The sequence below is a fragment of the Drosophila tropicalis genome, unplaced genomic scaffold (genome assembly GCF_018151085.1).
Source record: "Drosophila tropicalis isolate 14030-0801.00 unplaced genomic scaffold, ASM1815108v1 contig_593, whole genome shotgun sequence".
In the NCBI taxonomy this organism is placed as follows: Eukaryota; Metazoa; Arthropoda; class Insecta; order Diptera; family Drosophilidae; genus Drosophila; species Drosophila tropicalis.
The window spans coordinates 2850975-2872980 of record NW_027173070.1 but is presented as its reverse complement, the minus strand read 5'-3'; the positions used below and the strand labels follow the sequence as shown (position 1 = coordinate 2872980).

At 36.8% G+C, this 22006-nt stretch overlaps 1 protein-coding gene and 1 long non-coding RNA gene across 3 annotated transcripts in view; one reads left to right on the top strand and one right to left on the bottom strand.

Annotated features, from left to right (window-relative positions):
- The first annotated feature begins 999 nt into the window (after window positions 1–999).
- Dscam1 (Down syndrome cell adhesion molecule 1) overlaps window positions 1000–22006 on the top strand; it is a 67614-nt gene continuing 46607 nt past the window's right edge. The window contains exons 1-3 of the mRNA XM_068291073.1: window positions 1000–1491; window positions 5772–5987; window positions 17219–17566. Of these exons, the coding sequence (XP_068147174.1) occupies window positions 5921–5987; window positions 17219–17566 (415 nt within the window). The 5' untranslated portion in view covers window positions 1000–1491; window positions 5772–5920. The remainder of the gene's footprint in view (window positions 1492–5771; window positions 5988–17218; window positions 17567–22006) is intronic.
- The window catches only part of LOC137577574 (uncharacterized), a 122127-nt gene continuing 116559 nt past the window's right edge, over window positions 16439–22006 (bottom strand). The window contains exon 4 of one of the 2 annotated variants that reach the window (XR_011032430.1): window positions 16439–17648. This is a non-coding gene — a long non-coding RNA (uncharacterized lncRNA). The remainder of the gene's footprint in view (window positions 17649–22006) is intronic. The other variant, XR_011032429.1, reaches the window with a different exon arrangement.

Genomic DNA, 22006 nt, shown 5'->3' with positions numbered 1-22006 from the left:
TGTGGGTAATAAATTTCCCACTATATGGTATAATTATTTTCAGCTGTTGCATTCAAAACAAACCCACACAGTCGACAGGTGGTTTTCCCCTGCGACGAATAGAATCCACAGTATGCCATTCGGTACCTGTTGCTAAAGCTAGAAACTCATGATAATAATGCGTACCTGATTCCCTCCTCTCCTCTTCGGCCTTAGCACCAGCACCTTGGTGTGTCCTGCGGACAATCCTTAAGTGCGTGTTGCAGGTCCTCTTTATACCCATTTAGACTACTTCTTGTGTTGTTTAATATTAATAAACCTTAGTGGTTCTAGTGCTCATTCAAAAAGAACGCCAATTCAAAAATCCCTTTATTTAGTTAAATGTTCCCACTATTTGTTAACCGGCTCCGACTACTTAGTCCACTATTTATTCACTTATTTGAAATTGAAAAGGCCGTTATCTTTTAACATTAATTAATTAAAAGTTAAACATGGCCTAAAAGATTAGATATTAAAAATTGTCAAAAATCAAACAATACTTACCGAAAGTTGTTTGACCGATCGTTTTGAAGTTATTTTTAAATGCTTCTACATATGTAGTTTAATTTGGAATACAAACAAGATCCGAAGAAGATATCAAGCTTAGATTAATAAATATTATTATTTGTTTATATGTTTAATTACGTGTACTAGTTAATAAACTCTTACAATCAGTGTAAACAAAGCAATAATAAGTATTTATACATACATACATACATATGTATGTATTTATGTACATATGTATGTACGTATGTACATATGTACATATGTATGTACTTAAATTGTTTATAAAATAAACTAAACCGGCATTTTTGAGAAGGAGGTTCTCCCCCGCACAAGAATTTCCCCGAATTAAACAAATTTCCCGCGAGGGGTATAGCGCCACAGGTGCCAACACCAACCCCCGCCGCCAAAACAACAAACCGTTCGCCGACACGTACATGAACGTATAATCCTGTTCAGTCTTGTTTCGACCGTTGAGCTAAGCGGTGTTCGAACGAATAGTCGTGTCGTGACGGAGTTTCTGCGTCTGTGTCGTCGGCGTTTTGTAGCGTGCGTTTGTTTGTGTGCGTGTGTGTTAGTGTATGCGAATACGGAACACCCCCCGCAAACCGGTTGAGTTCGGTGGTGGGACGTCGTACAAACGAGCGAGCGAGGGAGCGCGCGTCTCAATAATAAAAATTTATAAATAATAATAAATAAACGAAAAGCTAAAGAATATAACAACAACAAGAAAAAAGCAGAGTAAAAAAGCCAGCAGCATTGTCTGCATGTCTGTGTGTGTATTAGTGAGTGAGTGTAAGTGAGGCAGAGTTTTTGTATTCAGAGTCGCCACCCCTGTGGATTAGTGGCACCCTGTTACATACCCCCCTGCTCTACACTTAGCACTTTTTGCCAGTGTTATAAACAAATACAAATAATAATAAATACAAATACAAATATTCATAAACTTTGCATAGCCAAATCGAAAAGGTAATGCAAAATGTTTTTTGGCTCGTTTTTTTGCCAGTGTCTGGCAACTTCCTTTGTGCCCCTGTGTGTGTGTATGTGTTTTGCCCACGCCCACTATCCCCCCCTCCGCTTTCGTGACAAGGAATTGATGTTTTAAGTAGTATTATTAACAAACAGTTGAAATTTCTTTTAATTTTTGTTATTTATTTCACTTTCTTTGATATTCTCATTGGATTTCTATTGCGGAAATCCTTTTCTAAAGAACACACATACAGGCAAACAGGGTGTGACTGTGTGAAGATAAAGTGTTTTTTTGCTGGAATTAGTTAATAAACAGCCCACAAATTGGCAAAAGAGGAGTACAAAATATTAGTTGAACTTTTGCTCTTGGTTTTCAGCATAAAGTTGGCGACTTTTGCCTAAAATTTCATTGATAAAATTGCATTTGGAAATTCGCTTCATGTAATTGCGATTATTTTCAGTAAATTTTTTTCGGCGCATGCGCTTTTCGATTTGCACAAAAAGCAACTCTGTTTTTGAGTGTCTCTGTGTGGGTGAGTGTGAGTGTGTGCAACCTGTGTCCTGATGATGCTGCTGGTTGTGTTCCTGGGTCCTTTGTCTTCTTACTGTCAGGTAGTTTTTCCCTCTACCTACCTAAGGCCTCTTCATTTTTGAAGCATCCTTTTTTGTAAAAATCCTTTGCAGTTTTCCATGTGGCACACATACGCCGAGAATCTCTGTGTCCCTGCGGATGTGTGTGTGCGTGTGTGTGAGCAACCCTCTGTTATTTAGAAAGACTTCTCTGAAATCCCTTGCAGCTGCCTTCGAAAAACCGCTCTGTTTGGCCCTTTTATTTGATTTTGCAAGTGTTGCGCCTTCGTTGCCTCTTCTCCGTTCCTTCTTTTTCCTCCAGTTGAAGACTACTTTACAGGATATGGAATATCCCGTGTTGCTAGGCGCTGGTCCTTCTTTCTTGTCGATTTTTGGCTAAGTGCCATGTGCCATGTGTCATTTCCCTTTTTGTGTCTGCAGCAAGTTGAGATTCCTTCGTTTCTTCTTTATTTGCAAATATTTCAGTATTGATTCAACCTTTTTTTTATTTTTCGTTAGTATGTAAAGAGTTTTATTCTTTTATGCACTTGAATCTCAATTAGGCGCAATGTGTAGTCTTGCTCCCTTTTGGGTCTGGGAACTGGACAATGGTCGACCCTGCCTTGGGCCGCTGCACTTGGACAACCTCAACAACCGCAACAACAACAACTGCGAAAAACAACAACAGAGTTTGACTGCAGTAAATGGCAAACAAAAAAATATCGGCGTCTCGTCACCCCAATTTTTAGTTACCAGACACACAAAGGCAAAAAACAACAACAACCGGAATGAGTAATGCCAGAATTTTTGATTCGTTGATTTTACCACGCGATTATATGGCATAGGAGCGGACAGGGATCAGGGTTTATGGGGTGGCTAGATGCTATAAAACATTGTATTAAGTAGAGGAGGGGCACATACATGGGACGGGCTGGGAGGGGGTTATTTGGTGCTCTTCAGGGCGATGACTGATTAAACAGATGTTTTCTAAATTGAAACAAGCTAAATTTTTTTTTGCGTTTTCTATATCCACATGATGTAGGATGGGTGCGACGTTTCCAGCCTTCGACAGTTGCTGCTCATGATGATGATGCTGAACATTTGACAGATGAATCATAAAGAGAAGAGCAAGAGAAAATACAGAGAAACTACATACAGAAATGAACAAAATGGAAAAATTTACATAAATTTAGGTGGAGCAACAAATAATGCCAAAAATTACCTAAAATATAGGAGGATATTATTCACACTATTATTGATATATTATACATATAAACATATATCACTAAACTATGTTGTGGATACCTAAACATGGAAGAGGATCAATATAAATTTCCAGAAATCGATTACCAATTGTCGTATATAATAAATTAGCTATTAATAACTTACTAAAACTAGGGACGTCGACAACTACTCGTAGAAATCGAGACCCAGCACCTGATACCCTCCCCATCAGTTTCGTATTCCCCTTTACCCAAAGTGTGGGAGAATTCTGGGAGAATCACGCTGTCACTAATCTTCCTCGGTCTTTTCTCCTTTTGCCTAATCTCTCAACACTAGTATTTCTCATATGTGCAGGAGAAGAATGGGAAAATTCTCCTTTGGTCGAAAGAAACTGCGAAAATCGCTAACAAAGTGCCCTTTCCCGGGCTTCTATTACAGAGAGTGGCAAGTGTGGATTGGCAAAGAATGTCCTGTGAAATAACTGGAGAGAAATTGGTTTAAGTCGAACTTCTAAACAAACACAATTGCCTCCTTCGATGTCCCTCTTTTACTTCTATTTAGTTACAAAAAAGTTGATTCTATCTAGCTACGCCCATGTCCTTCCTTTCTTTGGTCTAGGCAGCTGTTTAAAAAACTACGCAATAAACTGGAATAAAATGTAAAGTAGCTACGCAATTGGCTTAGCAACCCTTGCCAAAGAGTTCATTAGACCAATTTCCAAAAGCTAAGCTAGATACACACTCTGACACACGCTCGAAGAGTGTGCCAAGCAACCCCCTCGGAACGATCGTCAACAACTTTGACTCACAAGAAGCACGCTTCACGCAGGCGGCGGCGGCGCAGGCGCAACTTTCCTCCTCCCCTCTAGCAAGTAAACTATGCTCTCTCCATGTGTGTGTGTGTGTGTGGTATATATAGATCTGCCGCATGCTTTCAATTTAATGTAAAATAAAATTCATTTAGCTAATCGTAAAAAAACGTTGCCTTTTCAATTTAGTTTTAAGAAAATCCACTTAAATTTTAATTAAGCGTTAGAAAAAGCTCAACAAATTGCCACACATAAACTCAATCTATGGACACACAAACAAAGGCGAGACACAAAAGACTAGAGTCTCTGAAAATCTGACACTATTATCCACTGGATTACCCCACCAAGTGGAACTCCAAGTTCACCATTCACGAAGAAGACAGAAAAATATGTAAAATCGTGACTTCCTGTCTGTCATAAAGTTTACTGAAAAACTGACAACACACTCTGCGTGTTAGAAGGGGGGACCGGGGGGACTAGTTGGAGGCGCGTGACATTTTATGGACAACAGAAGGCGACACAGAAGAAGACGACAACCATTTGGCCATCATTTGTGGTTTAATTAATGACATCCATATTCTAAATCGTTTCCATATCTTTACAATTTTAACATTTGCTCCATTTGCTGCTGTTGCCTTAGGCTAATCGTTTCTATGGCTTACTTAATGCAAATGTACTTAGACTACTTAGTGGCATTAAAGCGGGAAGAAGCGAACTATGGGAAGAGGGTCATCGGTCCATCTTTCGTTTAATTTCTAACTTGGATTAGACTTTAAACTAAATACAAGATAAGCTTAAAAATTAAAAACGAAGGATTGAATTTGAAATATCGGACGGTATTCTTAGTTCTCAGAATAGGTCTAAGTACGTATTCTTTCTTTTCTGGTTTTACAGATTAAAGGGGATTAAGACCATTTCCAGTATCCCAGGATTGTTATATTTCTCAGTATTACAATTAACGACATCGATATGCATATTATGGCACTTGTTTACTGTAGGTTCTAAGCGGGGTTGAATTTTTATCCCCACAGGCTAAACTAACCTATCGAGTCCTTAGAACTGGAAAAATTGTATCGATTTCTCTTCTTATTATTTTAGATTTAAACCCTTTTCATATACAATGAGAAAGGGTAACACCCTAAGTTTCGATTCGCTTGAGTAGTTTTCACAACCTTTTTCCTTTTGATATGTCTCAAAGATTCCATTGATATTTCTTGTGAATTTGTGCAAATATTTATCTCCTCCGGGTCAGCTGACAAGTTTGTTTTGTGCGAACGACGGACGACCACAAGTAGAGCACAACTAAACGCCACACCCTTTGAAAGCCGCCCACATGCCTCTATTGTTTACACATTCACACACACACACGCACACTCATTCACGAGGCAATATTGAATTGCAAAAAAAAGGGGTGAAATTCTAGTGGAATTCGTTCGATTTCCATTAAACTGACGGGGACAGTAACAGAGGTGGGAAACGGGAGGGCATGGGGGGTGGTTGTTTATGTTGGGGTTGGTTATGTTGCTCTTGGTTGTTGTTGTTGCCTAACTAATCAAATTACTTGCATTTCATTAGCAACAAGGTTGGACTTTTTAATCGATCGATAGATCGATCGAACCAAATAGATAAATAAAACATTTAAAATAATAAAATTTTACTTCCTTTCGTATTATTTCAGCAGAGGGTGACTCAACTCTCACATCGAAAAAGAGTGTCTTTGACTGGATTTTTGCATAAAATCAATAAACCAAACACCGCGGCACGCACCTCTTAACCAGCTCCTCCTACTCCTGCTCCTCCTTCGTCTAGTCGTCGCAGGGCGGAAATATGGCCCATAATATGCCCAACGAACGCCTCAAATGGCTAATGCTGTTCGCAGCTGTTGCTGTCTTTGGTGAGTAATTCTTCAAAGATTTCCTTATTGTATTTGTACGTGTGTGTGTGTTTTTCATCGGAAAAGTTTAATACAAAATTGAAATTTTCCAATTGTTTTGAATGCAACCAAACGCATGGGGTATTTCATTACTTCAAAATGTTTAAAACTTTTTAAAAAAGGAACAAAATAAATATTCGGAAATTAATTTGGTTCTTTGGATTTTCCCTGATTCTTTGACGTCTTCGTAAATAATACTTGTTACTAAAGTGATGTAACAACTACTTCAATTAAATGTTTATTTAAAAGTCTTTTAAAGATACAAATAGGCATTAAATGATTAAAACTTACATTGTATTTTGAAAAATTTAAACTTTAATCTGTCTAAAATTTTTTGCTTCCTTTACAAGTATCTCAGAATTCCGTTTGGTTGAGTTTGAATCTATCAAAATGTTTGTATCTTAGAGATACTTCTGCAGTCCTCGGTAGACGAGTTGTCTAAGTGACCCAGTCATTTGAGCAACTGAACAACGAGGATCCGGGTTCGAATCCCAGGCTAGTGTATGGATGTAGTTTTCGTCTAAGCCGAAGGCCTTAGTTGCCAGTGCTTGTAAAATATAGTTAGGTTGATAGTTTAAAACTATATCCTATACTTATAATAATAATAATAATAATAATAGAGATACTTCTATGAGAATGAAGAAAATTTCTTGCCATTCAAGTTAAAGAAAAATATTTTCTATAGTAAAATTTTAATGTAAAATGTTGTGGCCCATTTCTTAAAGAACTCTTTTCTTTTTAAGATACTTAAAATAGAATGGAAATTTATTTTTTTGAAAAATCTCTTGTTTCATTTTACGAATTGTGCAATATTTATGTGTTTCCCCCAAAAAATGAATATTTAAAGCTCTTTTTCTACTCCACTTCAGTTCACTTCACTTCTCTTCACTCCCCTTTATGATGAACTTTTACTTTTGCTGCAGTTTTCGCTCTTATCTGTTTGGCTATGCTTGACACAGTTGACACATTCTCCCCCCCTCCACATTCCCACCCGCTCCAATGATCTCTACGACTGGGTATCGGACTTCTCTTTGGGTTCTCTGGATTCTTTTTAAATACCCACAATTTCTATGCATTTTTAATTGTGTTTACTTAACATTTACATTCTACATTCAGTTTTGTTTCTTTGTGGCTTTTTATTGTGACTGCTGTTTGCGTTTTGATATTTACTTTTGCCTAGATGAGAATGTGTGTGTGTGTGTGTGTGTGTGTGTGTGTGTGTGTGTGTGTGTGTGTGTGTGTGTGTGTGTGTGTGTGTGCAAGCATGTGTTTGCCTCTGTGGCAGATAAACTTTGTGGTTCATTGCCTTTCTTTGAAAGATAAATGTGTAAAATTGTGCTTAGAAATGAGAGTTATACCATTTCTGGGTCAGAAATTCCTGAAAAAATAAATAAAATTGCCAACGCAGAAATTTCTTAACAAATTGAATATTTTTAAGATATTTTAAATGGCTAAAAAGACATTTTGACTCTCTTTGGGAGGAAATATTATAAAAAGTTAAAAAAAGGATTTTTTAATTATCATAAAAGTAGAGTATCTAAGAAGTCGCATCTTTCAAAAATAATAATATTTTTGCTTATAGTTTTTAAATGATTTTTAATTATTTTGAAATTAAAAGTAGGCCACATTTGCCTAAAAGATGTTTAAAAATAATTATTGTTCATTGAACTCAATTGGCAATTTATTGGCGATTCGAATGCAAAAATCTAATGAAATGAGAAGCCAACTTCAATCAGATGGAGAAACAATAATTTTATTTATAATTGTTACACGAATTTTCATCTGCCTTCCCCCCATCTGGGGGAGGTCCAATTAAATTTGCAATAAAAACCCACGTGACGTATACTTAATGTCGAGATCACGAACAAAACTCTTTTGTCGGGTGCTAAAATTGAAATTAGTTAAACAAATTCCATGTTAAGAATTTCAAGCAGGCAAATGAAAACGAAAAAAAGCCAAAACTATAAAAAAAACATGAAAAAAGGCAACAAAACAATTGTCAAAGAGCTCGAAGCTCATCAAATGCCACAAACAAACTATACCAATGAAAGCCGCTCATAGAAAAAAAAAACACACACAACACTAAGAAAATAAATAAATAATTCTTATTCAAGTTGCTTGGGGTAAGAATATTTCTGTCTTGGGGGCTGATTGTGTAGGGTCATCATTCAATTTAAATTAATTGAAATCATTTTTGCCGCCATATGAGAAATTTTGTGAGTTTTTTGTTATTCTCTTTTGTTGTATAGTGCAAAAAACGCATTTAATTTAATTGAAATTCAACGCACAGTCAACACGAACCCAAACTATATATGAAAATGTTAAAAACAAAAGCTCACTCAGAGTCTTATTGTGTATCTCGCTCTCTCTATAGTGTTTCCTTCTCTCTCTTGTCATAATGCATCTAAACAGGAAGCAGACAATTGAAACTTTGTGCGAATCAAATAAACCTATAGAATATGCCCAACAAACATATATACATATATATATATAGTTTTGGTTTAGTTTCCACTGCACTTGAAAAGTAACTCATAAGCTGGGGTAGAGAACAACGGCTGAAAGATTAATACCCTGTAGTGGGCTTTGAGAATGTGAATTTATCAAGAGTTTCTTGTGTACACACTTTCAATATACCCAATTTACTTTTTGAATATATAGGGCATCAAGAATGAATGACTTGCCTTTGTTTCTATGTGTTTGTGCGTGTTTGTGTATCAAGCTGATAATTTGATTCGTCAGACTCAAACAACAACCATGGATATATACATATGAGGATAAAGAAAGCAAATCCAAGTAGAAAATTTCAGCATAAATTCTTCTCTTTGTAAAAACCTTTCAATGAGGCGCGCAACTGATAATAACTATTTCAGTTTATGGTAAAAACAATTCTTAAGTTTATTTTTGATTGAAATACAGTATGTTTAGATATGAACTTAACTGGATCGAAGTATTTTCGTGTATTATCATAAAATAATTGTATTTAGAAATGATTAAAATTGGTCTTAAATTTATTCTAAGAAATGATTCCAAGTAAAGAAGATCTATTATGATTCTAAAGAAGATCTTTATTTATATATATTTTATGACATGTTATGACAACATGCTTATCAATTTTCCGTATTCAGTGTAAACAATAAGACATACTTACAGATATAGAAAAATCTATTCCAAGAATATCCAATATTGCATTTATAACAAAATTTATTTAGATATCGCAAACTTGTAGGGTTTCTTTAGCAGTTTCTATTAAAGCTTCCTCGCTCCATCTCTGCCTCTGTCCCACTCTCTACTAAATCTCTCACCCCACTTGGTGTTACATCAGTTTCCTATTACACTGCACTTACGATATCTCTTCCCTGCCACTCAAAACATTCGTAAATTGTCTCAAAGACACGTAGAGTATCTTCTTCTTCTTCTACCTCACTCAAGAAGATCAAAGATCAGTGAACTGCCAAAATAAAAACCATTTCCGTTGAAGAAGAATGGACAAAAAGGAGCAGGCAAAGAAAACAACTTGAAAAGGAGGAGGGAGAGAGAGAAAAGAAAAAAGCCTGCGTATAATTACAAATGATTGATGTAGATCCATAGACCAAAGTCCCCCTTCTGTCCCCTCCTCTTTATATCTCTCATCTGCCCCAACGAATGGGGCATATCACACACACGCAGCATCAGCGGCATTTTGTTTAAACTTGGAGTGGAGAGGGGCTCCACTTTGGCCTTTCGGATGGGGCACAGCTGCTGCAACATGAAATTGGCTTCAATGTGGATTCTCCTGGTGCTTCGATAGTTGATTTATTTTTAATGGCCTGTCTCCTCTCCTTTCTATGTATGGTTTATTATTAGTTATTATGCCAAGTGCCAAAGTAATGAGAGATTGTCATAGTTGCAGCAGTTGGAAAACTTTTTTTGAGAATTGGCAACAACGCTCATCCACATTCCGTTCGAGTCCCAATTTGGTCATTAAAAACATTTGTCATACATTTTTGTGAGCACAGCCAACTTTAAAACTTTACCAGAACTCAATCGAAAACATTTCTTCAAGTTATATATAGAGATTTTTGTCCAGGGTCTTAACTCAAAGTATTTTAAGAGCTTCTTTTTCGACTACTTCAAATGCATGACTGGCAATTTATGAGCCAGTCGAAAGGAGAAGAATTTTTATTGTGTAGAAACGTTTTTCTTTTTTGGAATATGAACTGAAAATGATTTTTCTCGTAAGTTATTAAATGTTTTAGATAAAATTCAAGTTTTCACCCCACGTCAAAATCATATGGGATTAGGGTGTTGTCTCTCTTTCACACACACACACGCAGTTGCTGTCCCTCTCATTCCTCATTTCCCATTTTCGTTGGAGTTTCACCCCCTTTTTGTGTGAAAGAAGAAAAACCGTTTACTTTAAATGTTGACAGAGTTTTCCCTTATCCTTTCACACTTGAAGCTGAGAGCATCATAATTGCTCTCAACTCACTCTCTTAGTTAGTGCTCAAACTCTAAATAAATTATTAACTAAATGTGTCTAAAAATTTAGTTAGAACATCTTTTCGTCATTGCGCACTGTTGCCATATTTCACTCAGCTCTGCATTTTCCTTTCAAAACGTTGGGGGAGGTTTTCTTTTCCTCCCTCTCTCTCTCACTCTCTTTTGCTCTCCATGCCTCCATTTTCTCTCCATGTATACCTACATATATTCTTTCATTTCATGGTCTTAAATATAAATTTCAATTAGTTACAGCATATCGTTCTCCTTATTTTGTTTTTGTTAGATCATCTAAATCAGGCATTTGCTCACAGCACATAGTAAATTCAAGAAGATGCATTATCTTTCTCCCCATCTGATATATCATCTTCATTAGCTCGAGGTCTAGTGAAATAAAAGGCACAAAGGAAACAAAGACGAAAAATCGTAATATAATTTTGGCGCCCAGAATTATGAATTTACTACACTCGTGTCGTCTGTTGTGGCATGTCCAAAAATGTCAAATCTTAAGTCACGTTTTTATAGTCATTTTTCGGGGAGTTGTTGCCTTTTACTTTATTATTATCGCATCCCCACCATCTCGGATTCGGTTATTTAAAGTTCCATTCTGGTAGATATGGTAGGTATTGGTATCTTTAAGAAGTTTGTCAGCAGGTCTCGGTCTCTTAATTAATACGCGAGGCTCGCGAGACGAGCCAATGACGAAGACAAAACTTTTGATTTAATATGCAAAACGCGTCTGGTTTGGTTTTCATTATATATACATAAGAGTTTACTTATTTACTTGGTAAAAATAAATAAATGTCTCCTGCTATCGTTTTGGCAAGTGGGCAGCTCCATTTTCATGTTGACCCCCCTCTTCTGCCACCCACCACTCCAAACACTCTTGACACATTCCCATACAGACGCACGTGCGTGATTTCTCTTTTTCTCCTTTTGCTCTCATTCTAGTTCATGTTGTGCAATGCTTCAATTAAAGCAAAAAATGAAAAGAAAAATCCAACCACCCACTACTACACTTGTGTCTCTCTCTTTCTCCTCTGTCGTTTGCCTCCACCACACACATATTTGTCAACGGCAGGAACTTTTATGTCTCGGCTCCTTTCGCTACTTTTTCTCCTCTCCCTGTCTCTGTTGGGCTCTGTTGGGCTCTGTTGGGCTCTGTCTCTCTCTGTGACAGTCTGAAGTAGCAGCAGATATTTCTCGCTTGTCATGATTATGACGGAGAGTCAGCGAAATTGGCTGCACATTGGGATGAATCCTTTTTAAGAATTGGTACAAGAAAAGTGCCTTTTCCAACAGCCTTCAGATCCAGATAGAGAATCTCTTTCAAGCCTTACTAAATTAATGTTACTAAAGGTAACTAAAACATCGTGATAAACTAGTACTCAAATTGCTTAGAAGTTACCTAAAATAGTATTGGAATTAAGTGTACATTTTATGGGTCTGAAATTGGTCATTTCATGGGGGAGAATCGCTCTTTGATATCGACATTTGGTAGTTTCAGGGGAAAGAATCGTTGCGTAACGTGCAAATTTAACATATTTCCGTTCCTGAGAATCTTTCAATGCCCCAAGCATAAAAACTGGTTAATAACATGACCCAGTGCATCAGTAAGCAAGTGGTTCTCACTTTTACACGTTACATAAACGCCTAATTCGCCTATTGCCTGTTGGAAGAACTAAAAAGAGTTCACCCATCATCCTCTTTCTATCGATTACTTTTTCACGACCCACAAACCACTGTATTTATATGTACTCCCGTTTAGTCATTGCCAGTTAGTTACAGTGTGACAAGCCCTCCCCAGTTGTCGCTCTCTAGGTACTAATATGATTCCATGTTGTCTATCTACTACCAATTTCATGTCTGCCCTTCTTCATTTGTGTCTCCTGTCGGCTTAACGGTGTCTGTGTCTGCCCTTCCTCACCTTCTTCCAGTTACTAGCTTTGTTGCGGTTTGTTGTCACCTTTCCATCAGCCAGGTGAGGAGTAGCCAACGCTCCATCGAGCATTGTCATCTCTCTGACATTTTCTTGTCCGCACAGTGTGGACAAGTTGGTTGGTTCTGTGTGGTTTTGTTTGGTGTCTACCAAATTGTTTATTGTTCTTCTTCTTGTACGGTTAATTGAAAGTTGGAAGTTGTTGTTTTGCTGCTGTTGCTGCTGTTCTTACGCATTGCCTAATTACATTTTAGCCAAGTAATTGGATAACTTTTTATGTGCCGTGGGCTTTAACAGCAGTTTTTCGATGAGTCCAATGAGTGGGCCAACCAGCAACAGTGTGGATGTTGGACATGACACGATTCGCATGAATGAGTGGGTAAAACTGACATTGAGAGACCTGTTGATCTGCTACCCCTCTATCTCTGTCTCTCTCTCTCTGTCGCACTCTCAAGATGTGTCTACCTCTCACTTGAATCTCGTTCTCAAAACAGCTGTCGAACTGGTTTTTCGGTGTTCATTATAAATATATATATAGCAGATGGTTTTATTGTTATAGCAAACCAAAATCAAACAAAAATATACACAAAATATATAGAGTAGAATGGTAGTAGTTGAAATATATGGTCAAAGGAGTGCCATAAAGGGCAGTAAGAGGCTTTCCCTTTATCTGGACAGTTGCCTGGTGCGTGTGTAGTGAGCTAATTTTTGACTCAAAAGGTGTTCCAGGTGGGCGTTGGTGGGTGTGTGTATGTGGTGTGCCATGCGTGTGTGCCTATTGAACTTTAACACAGTTGTGTTTTGTTTTCTGTTTTGTCGACGGAAGTTATTAGTTTCCAATTTCCTTTGTTATTATATTTGGGGGGTCGAAATTATAGAAATTAGTTGGCCGAAGTGTGAAGGGTTTTCTATTGTTCTCCATCATATGTATATGGGTTAATTAGTAGAGCTTAGTGATTAGAAAGACATTAAGGAAATATGAGACAAACAAATTAAATTAGACTATAGAAGATTATTATTTGTAATAACACTTCCTTTAGAAATAGAGAACAAAAGTGTAAAGAGAATTTATTTATGGTAAATTTTGTTCTAAAAACTGGTTTTAGACTGAAGTCTCCAATTTGGTAGAGGTTCCAGATTTAATCCCTTATTAGTAAACATTTTTAAAGAATTTTGAGCTCTTTTATCTCCAAAATTGTTTATTTTCCAATCGTAAGTCCAACAAATTCTTAACAAAAATTTTGTTTATTCTAGCCTCACCCTTTAGAATGAAGCATTTCAAGTTTAATACTTTTTTTATTTATTTAATTTGGAATGTTATTTGGCTTAGTAATTTAATATCTCGCATGTTTTTCGACAAACCGATGGAACATTGTCTCCCCATTTTACTCTATTTGCCAAATCTTATTACTCATCGTGGCCAATGTGCGGCTTCTTTTCCTTGGAGAGAGAGAGAGAGACCTTCTATTTGAACGGAGTTTTAAACATTTACCAAGTTGAGTCACAGTTGTTACCTCACCTCACCTCGTCACAGACTATTCTCCTTTCTCTGTCTGTGCATTAAATGACCTTTACATCATTGTGTTTTGTGTTTTGTGTGTGTGTGTGCACTTGGAAATGAGAAAAAATTGCTCAAATAAGTGGAAAATTGACTGACTGGTCTAACTATTAGAAATTAGGTATTTTAGTGAGCATAAAAACAAAATACAACAACAACACAGAACTTCATATTAGCTCAGATTTGCCGGCAACCGGTTTTTCGCTTTTTGCAAAGAAACGAAAACTAAAAAGAAAAAAAACACCTGCTGTATAATTGGCAGTCGTAAAAAACAAAAACAAATCTGCGACTCTTGCAAAAAACAGCAACAACAACCGAAAAAGAGTAAGATGCAGGGCCAGGTGCAAAATGTGGAACCTTCAACAGGTGAAGGAAATTAAAAGCAGGAAATAAAATAAAAAGAAATTTGTGAATATGTATTGCAAGATACTCTATGGAGTATTATGTTATTCCAATCAAATCCATATATGTATAAAAGATCCAAAATTTGGAGGTACCAAAGTTAAGGAAGAAGATTCCAAATTCCAAAAAGGATTACATTTGCTTTCTGATTAGTAAACATAAACTACTAACTAATCTAAGCCATCTTCCTTCTTTACTAGGAACAAATACTAATTTTATACTTATTTGTTCACATATCTTAAGAAAAAGTTATACTTAATCTGTTTTAAAATGCATTTACTTTAAAAAAACATAATACATATAGTGAATATGAGGTAATCTCCCTGTTTCCTTCTTAAGTCTACTTTAATAATATGACTTTTGTTTGAATTAGGAACGAACACGTTATAATAAATGCAACTCATATCCGTTACTTTTTTTGTTTCTTAAACATGTGCAAAATATTATTCATCATTGCGTAGTTTTGCTCTTGACTTCTTTTAATTTCTCTACGTCTTGTCAATGAGCATATTAATTTGGAGAAGTTGTTTGCGCTACCCTCTAGGGCAAGGACATCTGACTTGTAGGCATTGAAGATATAGAATCTTAACCACGTCAACCTAATTGAGGTGTGAATATAATTTTTCAAAAATAGATGAAAAAGATCTCATAATTCTAGACACAATTAGCATTTTAATTATCGAAGCTTTTAAAAAGTTACATAGACAATCTGTGGAATTATAGGGTATACCGACTTCCTTCACTTTCTTTAGTCTAACCCATTCCTGTAGTTTGATTTCGGTTCCACACACATTGCCATCATCTGGCCACCATATGTTTAGTCGTATGTTTTAGGTTCACATATGATTCTTTTGTTACTTTTTTGGTTTGTTGCAGACGAGTTGAGTATTTAATATTTATTGTTTCCAATGAAACAATTTTATTTAAAATTCACCAGGCAAAATGTGTCGTCGCTTTCCTGTTAGGCTAAGGAATTTTCATTCAAACCTTAAGCAATTCATTTTTAAAGACCAGACGAGAAGACCAAAAACAAAATTGTTTTGAATTTCCAATAAGGCAAGAGAGAGAGAGAGAGAGAGAGGCAGTCTGATGTTGTCGCATAATTCTGGTTTTGGTTTGTTGTTTTCTGTTATTGTCAGGTTTAATTAATTCATTTTCATTCAAATGTGAGAATTTGTTCCAGCCCCCCATTGGGGCAATGCGCTTTGTGACTTGGGTCATGTCATCATGCCATCACTTCCGTTGCGTTTCATTCGATGGTGTGGCCCCACTGTGCATTGTATACTGTGTTTGGAATAATTATTATTATTATACCCTAAGCTAATTTGTCGTTTTCAGTTTTATGTCCCTTTCTCGGTCGATTTTCGGTTTCATTTTTATTTTTTGCTTGCTTGTAAAGTGAGCTAAGCTTTAATTAATGTGCGAGTGGAAATAATAAATTAGATAGGCATTCCACGCAAAGTGACCCAAAAATAAAAATGTCAACTTGCTTAAAACAGTTGAAGGACACACACACACAGCGTGTCCATAAAGTTTACAGTAAAGCCTTAAAATATGTCAAATTTGATAGCTGAATCCTAAACCGCCCACGATATATCTAGATTGTAATTCTTTATTACTTTTATACATTATTCTAACTTTTTATATGCTATAAAAGTCTTGAAAGTTATGAAGCTAACTTAAAAAGACTTAGACTTACATGTTTTTCTAATACATAAATTTGTATATTGAATCAATCAATTAGTTTCCAAAGCATGACGATAGTTTTTCCTTTCTTCAGTTTATTTAATTTAAACAAGATGATAATAAATGCGATTTAAAATCGTCACCAGCTATTATAATAGAGCTTAACTTTCTTCTTAATAACGATAATAACAAATATTTATTCTGCTGAAAAGTTCTATAAATCAGGAAATGCAGTTAGCCAATTGAAATTTCAATCATTCGCTTTACAATTTTAAATATTCTGAAAAAAGTATGAAATATAATAAAGATAACAAAGAATTATTTTTATATATGCCTATCTCTGTCATACAAAGTTGTTCGTGTATCTTAGTATTCACTGTGTAAAAGAACAGCAGCCGCTTTAGAACGCATTCTTGTTGTTTTTTGCCCATACAAATTGCAGGCTCACGTTTACAGAATTGCTCATCCATTGCTCCATCGTGAAGAATATGCAACTGCACGACTGGAGGAGGATGTGCGCATCAAAAAGGGGATAGGAGGGAGGCGTGGCATGGTCGTGTCAACACCTTGTGGCATGGCAATGCATAAAATTGAATATGAAATTGTTTGCCAATGCAAAAGTGACAAACCATGCGACGAGGGAAGCTCAGAGGAAGAGGAGAAGGGAGGACTTGCAGCCTCCAAAGTGTCAACGAACGTTGTTGTCTCTTTTTTTTATTTTTACCCCAGTTGCCTTTTGTTTAGGGGTCTTGCGTGGAGGAGGAAATGGTAGAGCGACCAGTTTTAGCTGTTGTTTTTTTTGTTGTCGAAACATCGACACACTTCAGCACATACCATAGAGTCCAGACTGGCACCCAAGAGTCACTGATCCATGGCATTCAATTGTCATCATCATCATCATCCTCCCAACAGACCGACCGGCAATAGGGCACATTGTTGGAACAATAGACACATACTCCGACTCTTTGACAATTGAAACTTGGCCATGGGTTCAACGACAAATATGACTCATGTATTTCCGTTACATAGAATCTAGATAAAAGCACATACTTAGATACATACATATATATTTTATATAACACCAGTCTTTAATTATATATCTCTCTGTGTTCTCTTTTCTTTTGTCCGTAGCCACTGCCATCAGTACTACAAATGCTGCCAATCCACCAGATGCCGATCAAAAGGGACCAGTTTTCCTCAAAGAACCCACCAATCGCATTGACTTCTCGAATTCGACGGGCGCTGAAATTGAATGCAAATCAAGTGGCAATCCCATGCCAGAAATCATTTGGATACGTAGCGATGGCACCGCAGTTGGTGATGTGCCCGGCTTGCGTCAAATCTCATCGGATGGCAAATTGGTATTCCCGCCATTCCGTGCCGAAGACTATCGCCAGGAAGTCCACGCCCAAGTCTATGCTTGCTTGGCACGCAATCAGTTTGGATCGATCATATCGCGGGATGTTCATGTGCGAGCTGGTAAGTTGTCGAGTGTTCCATGATGCCACAAAACGTGAGATGAAGACCAGTGCAAAGAAGGAGATCATTACAACATATTTATCTGTAAAAAATTGTGAATGGCAATTATTGATGATTGGTCTCAACAGAACTGTAAATGTGCATTAAATACAAAAAATATTAGAACTAAACACGAGATGACGCAATTGCATTAAAGTGTCCGAAAACTATCATAAAAATGCGTTTGTAGGTTGGAAAACTTGGAAAAGTAGAAGTTAGCGTGGGACGTTGAAATTAATTGGACGTCTCAGTGTTTTCTTCTGCGGATCAGTTACCCAGCCTACAAAGTAAATGCCTTATAAGTTTAATGTTCAGACCACATTTAAACCCAAAGGCCTTCTCAGCAAGGAGTTAACTCACTTATGTTACTCATGTATAGTTCTAGGATTTATCTACTCCCAATCTTGCACTGCTCTTAATCTTGCGTAAAATCTCTTTGAAATTTTCAGCAAACACCCTGGAGAACCCAATTTCTCGTCGCTGGTTTGAAACGATTATTCATTTCGTTGTCGCCGTGGTCGTCTTTGGGCTTTACATCACTTTGAATACTCTTCACATTAGACTCGCCTCGTTTTCTTGTGCAAATACGTGTGTTTATGTAATGTAATTGAACGATACACACACCAAACTTTCCAATTTAACACTCAATGTGCAACTCTTAATAGGTTTTCGCCTGTCAATGTTTTGTCGGCAACTGTACTCGGGCAGTAGGAGACCGACCCCTCCATATGGTCACCTTTGCAATTTTCACTATAATTAAACGTTGCACAAGCCGCTGAACCCGCTGCTGCTGCCACTGATGATGATGCAATTGTCGTCGTCGGGATAGAAACAAAGTTCAACCCAGGAGGTCGTCGCCATCGTCGTTGTCAGGGTGTCAATTTATCGAGTTATAAGCAGCGTTTAAGGTCTAGGCTCTTGGTTGCCCTATCCATTACATTTGCTTGCATAAACCAAGAGGAAAACTTAATCACATTTTAACTAATTATGCTGGCAGACATGTGAGCGAGTGAGAGTTAAGTGTGAGTTAACGTTAACTCTAACCTCCCCAAAAAATATTCGCTTAGCTAACTCATCAGGCTGACGTGTTCTGTGGCAATTAGCCAACATCATTATTGTCGTTTGCTTTCGCTTCCTATTAACTAAGTGAATTTATCACAAAATTTTAACCAAAACAAAAAATGTATAAAAAAAGTGTGAAGCGGAGACAAAAAATTATGTTACACCTTGAAAACTGTCCAAAAAGAAGGAAAAATAGTTAATTGAAATTTAGTTTGTTTTTGTTTTGTATTTTTGTCAGATTATGTTAATTATTTTGGTAGGTTTTCATTTAATTACTTTCCAAAAAAAAAAAAAAACAGGAAGCAGAGTGATGAACATTTCTAGGAATCAGTTTGTCGAGCGTGAGAATAGAATTAATCCAACTAAAATAAATATGAACGACATTTTGCAGTTGTTGCTCAGTATTACGAGGCGGATGTCAATAAGGAGCATGTGATTCGTGGAAATTCAGCGGTCATAAAATGCCTGATACCTTCGTTTGTGGCCGATTTCGTTGAGGTGGTGTCCTGGCATACCGATCAGGATGAGAATTACTTTCCGGGCACAGAATACGGTGCAAAAACAACTTCCTCTTTTCTCTCTTTGCACTACTAAAACAAACGCGCATGTTGGGAACTCTCTTTCTCTTTCTCCATATACAATCCATTAATCAACTGCATTTCCATCTATCTATCATTCATTTCAATCAGCATTTTTCCTTAATTTCGTTTATTTTTATTATTTATTCTATATTATACCATACGATATGATAATTTTTAGTCGTTTCGCAACACTACGAAGAAGATATACATAAAGCATTTGTCATAAGAGGCAATTCGGCCATATTGAAATGTGATATACCATCGTTTGTAGCCGATTTTGTGAATGTTATATCCTGGCATACAGATCAGGATGAGAGTTTCTATCCCGATGCAGAATATGGTGTGTTTTCTCAGTTTTCTTAAATACTCACATAAACATACACGCGCACACACACAAGAGTGTTGTGTACATATAAACAAATATTTGTAGAGCAAATTACAGTTTAACCAAATCACTAATAACTGTAAAATACATACGTACAATACAATTAACCAACACTGGTTAGGTACAGTAATTTGCCGTCTCTGTCTCTCTACATCCCTTTAAAGCTTTGTTCGTTTCTCTTCTCGATTGATTTCAGTTTAGTTACCTATTTTTCAGTTCATGTGTGAAATAATTATATTACTTGAATGTTGATTTTGATTTTCTGTATGATTTTTGGCTTTAGTCGTTGCTCAATACTATGATACCGATGTAAATAAGGCCTACGTTATACGTGGCAATGCGGCTGTATTGAAATGTGAGATACCCTCATTCGTGGCCGATTTTGTTAGTGTTGTATCCTGGCACACGGATCAGAACGAAGACTTCTTGCCAGGCAGTGAATATGGTTTGTCCTTAATATACTCTTGAGGTTCTTGCATTGTAGATAAAAACTGAATTCCCAATACCTTCTCCAACATTCCTCAAACATACACACACATTTACTCTTTCTTTTCATTTACTTTGCGTGCCAATGAGCTATAGTTGTCAAAACTATTATTAACCTTTTCTTTTAGTCAGTCGTTTGTCAGTTGTTCTCAGGGAAGCCTGCGCACACGTTTCTATGTACATACATATTTATGCTGCAGCTCTCATCAAATTAGGCATTAAAGGGCCATTAAATGCACTCAGTTGTAGGCATTACCATTTCAATTAGTTTGTACTGTGCGGTTTTCACACGCCCTTCCATCGACACACGCAAGGTGTTTGTTCGCTTTACGTTTTTTTTTTATTGACGTTCCCAGTGTGGGTCTCAGTCTGGTCTGGTGCTGGCTTTTATCGTTATGTAATCTCATAACATGGTCTTTCTACACTTTAGTTGTTCAACAGTTCTATGAGTCGGAGGTTAACAATGAGTATGTCATTCGCGGTAATTCAGCGGTGCTAAAATGTTCCATTCCATCGTTTGTGGCGGATTTTGTGCAGGTTGTCTCCTGGCAAGATGAGGAAGGCCAACTATATGGCTCTATCGATGAAGAACAACAGGGTATAGTCTACGAAAACTTAGTCATAGTTAAAATCTTGCTCTTTTATAATCTCCTTTACACTCATCCCATACACAAAATGTCTTTTCCTTTTATCTGTTTTCTCATTATTTCCAATTTCATTCGACCATTCCTAATTTTGCAGTCGTTAATCAGTATTATGAAGCAGAAGTTGTTTCCGAATATGTTATCAAGGGCAATACAGCGGTTTTGAAATGCACTATACCCAGTTTTGTGGCTGATTTTCTAAGGGTAGAGGCTTGGTTAGCCAGCGATGGCACGGAATATACTCCACAAGAAGACTTTGGTACACTTGTAACCTTGTTTTACGGTTTTAGACTTAAGTAATTAAAAAGGAATCCCTAATGTTTCATTCCATTTTATTTCCTTGGCTTTAACTATTTCTTTGCTTTTCCCATTTCGACTATTACCTATTTATTTAGTGGTGAATCAATATTATGGCGCTGATATATTGATGGAATATGTGATAAAGGGTAATGCCGCGGTTTTAAAGTGTTCTATTCCGTCGTTTGTTGCTGATTTTGTGCGCGTTGAGTCTTGGATTGATGAGGAGGGCACTGAATTGAGACCATCCGATAATTATGGTATTAATTTTGTTTTGGTTAATCTTTATGTAGATTTCAACTACTTCACTGAGGGGCTCCTATCTGTCTATCTATCGTTTATTCTTTATAATTTCATTTTACCTAATTTCCTCATGCATTTTACAGTTGTTAATCAGTTTTATGAAGCTGAAATTATGACGGAATATGTCATCAAGGGCAATGCAGCGGTTTTAAAGTGCTCGATTCCGTCGTTTGTAGCCGATTTTGTGCGCGTTGAGTCCTGGATCGATGAAGAGGGCAATGTTTTGTCGTTTTCCGATAATTATGGTGCGCTGCGTAATCTCTTTGTTAAGGCTTTGCGGTAGTTTTACATTTAAGTTGTCATCCATTCCGATTCCCTCTTCTTTTTTTCCAATTTATATTTTCTGATTTTTCATTTAATCTTTATTTGTCGTTCCTTCTGCAGTTGTTTCACAGTTTTACATAACCGAAGCTGAGAATGAATATGTTATTAAGGGTAATGCCGCCGTAGTCAAATGTAAAATACCATCATTTGTAGCCGATTTTGTACAAATCGAAGCCTGGGTGGATGATGAGGGAGTCGAATTGTGGCGCAATAATTCTACTGGCGCTTATGGTACAGTCTATACAAAGAAAACACACTACAATAAGTCTTAGTTTCCTACTCTATCTCCCAACAACGTACACTTTGTTTCTGTCATTAG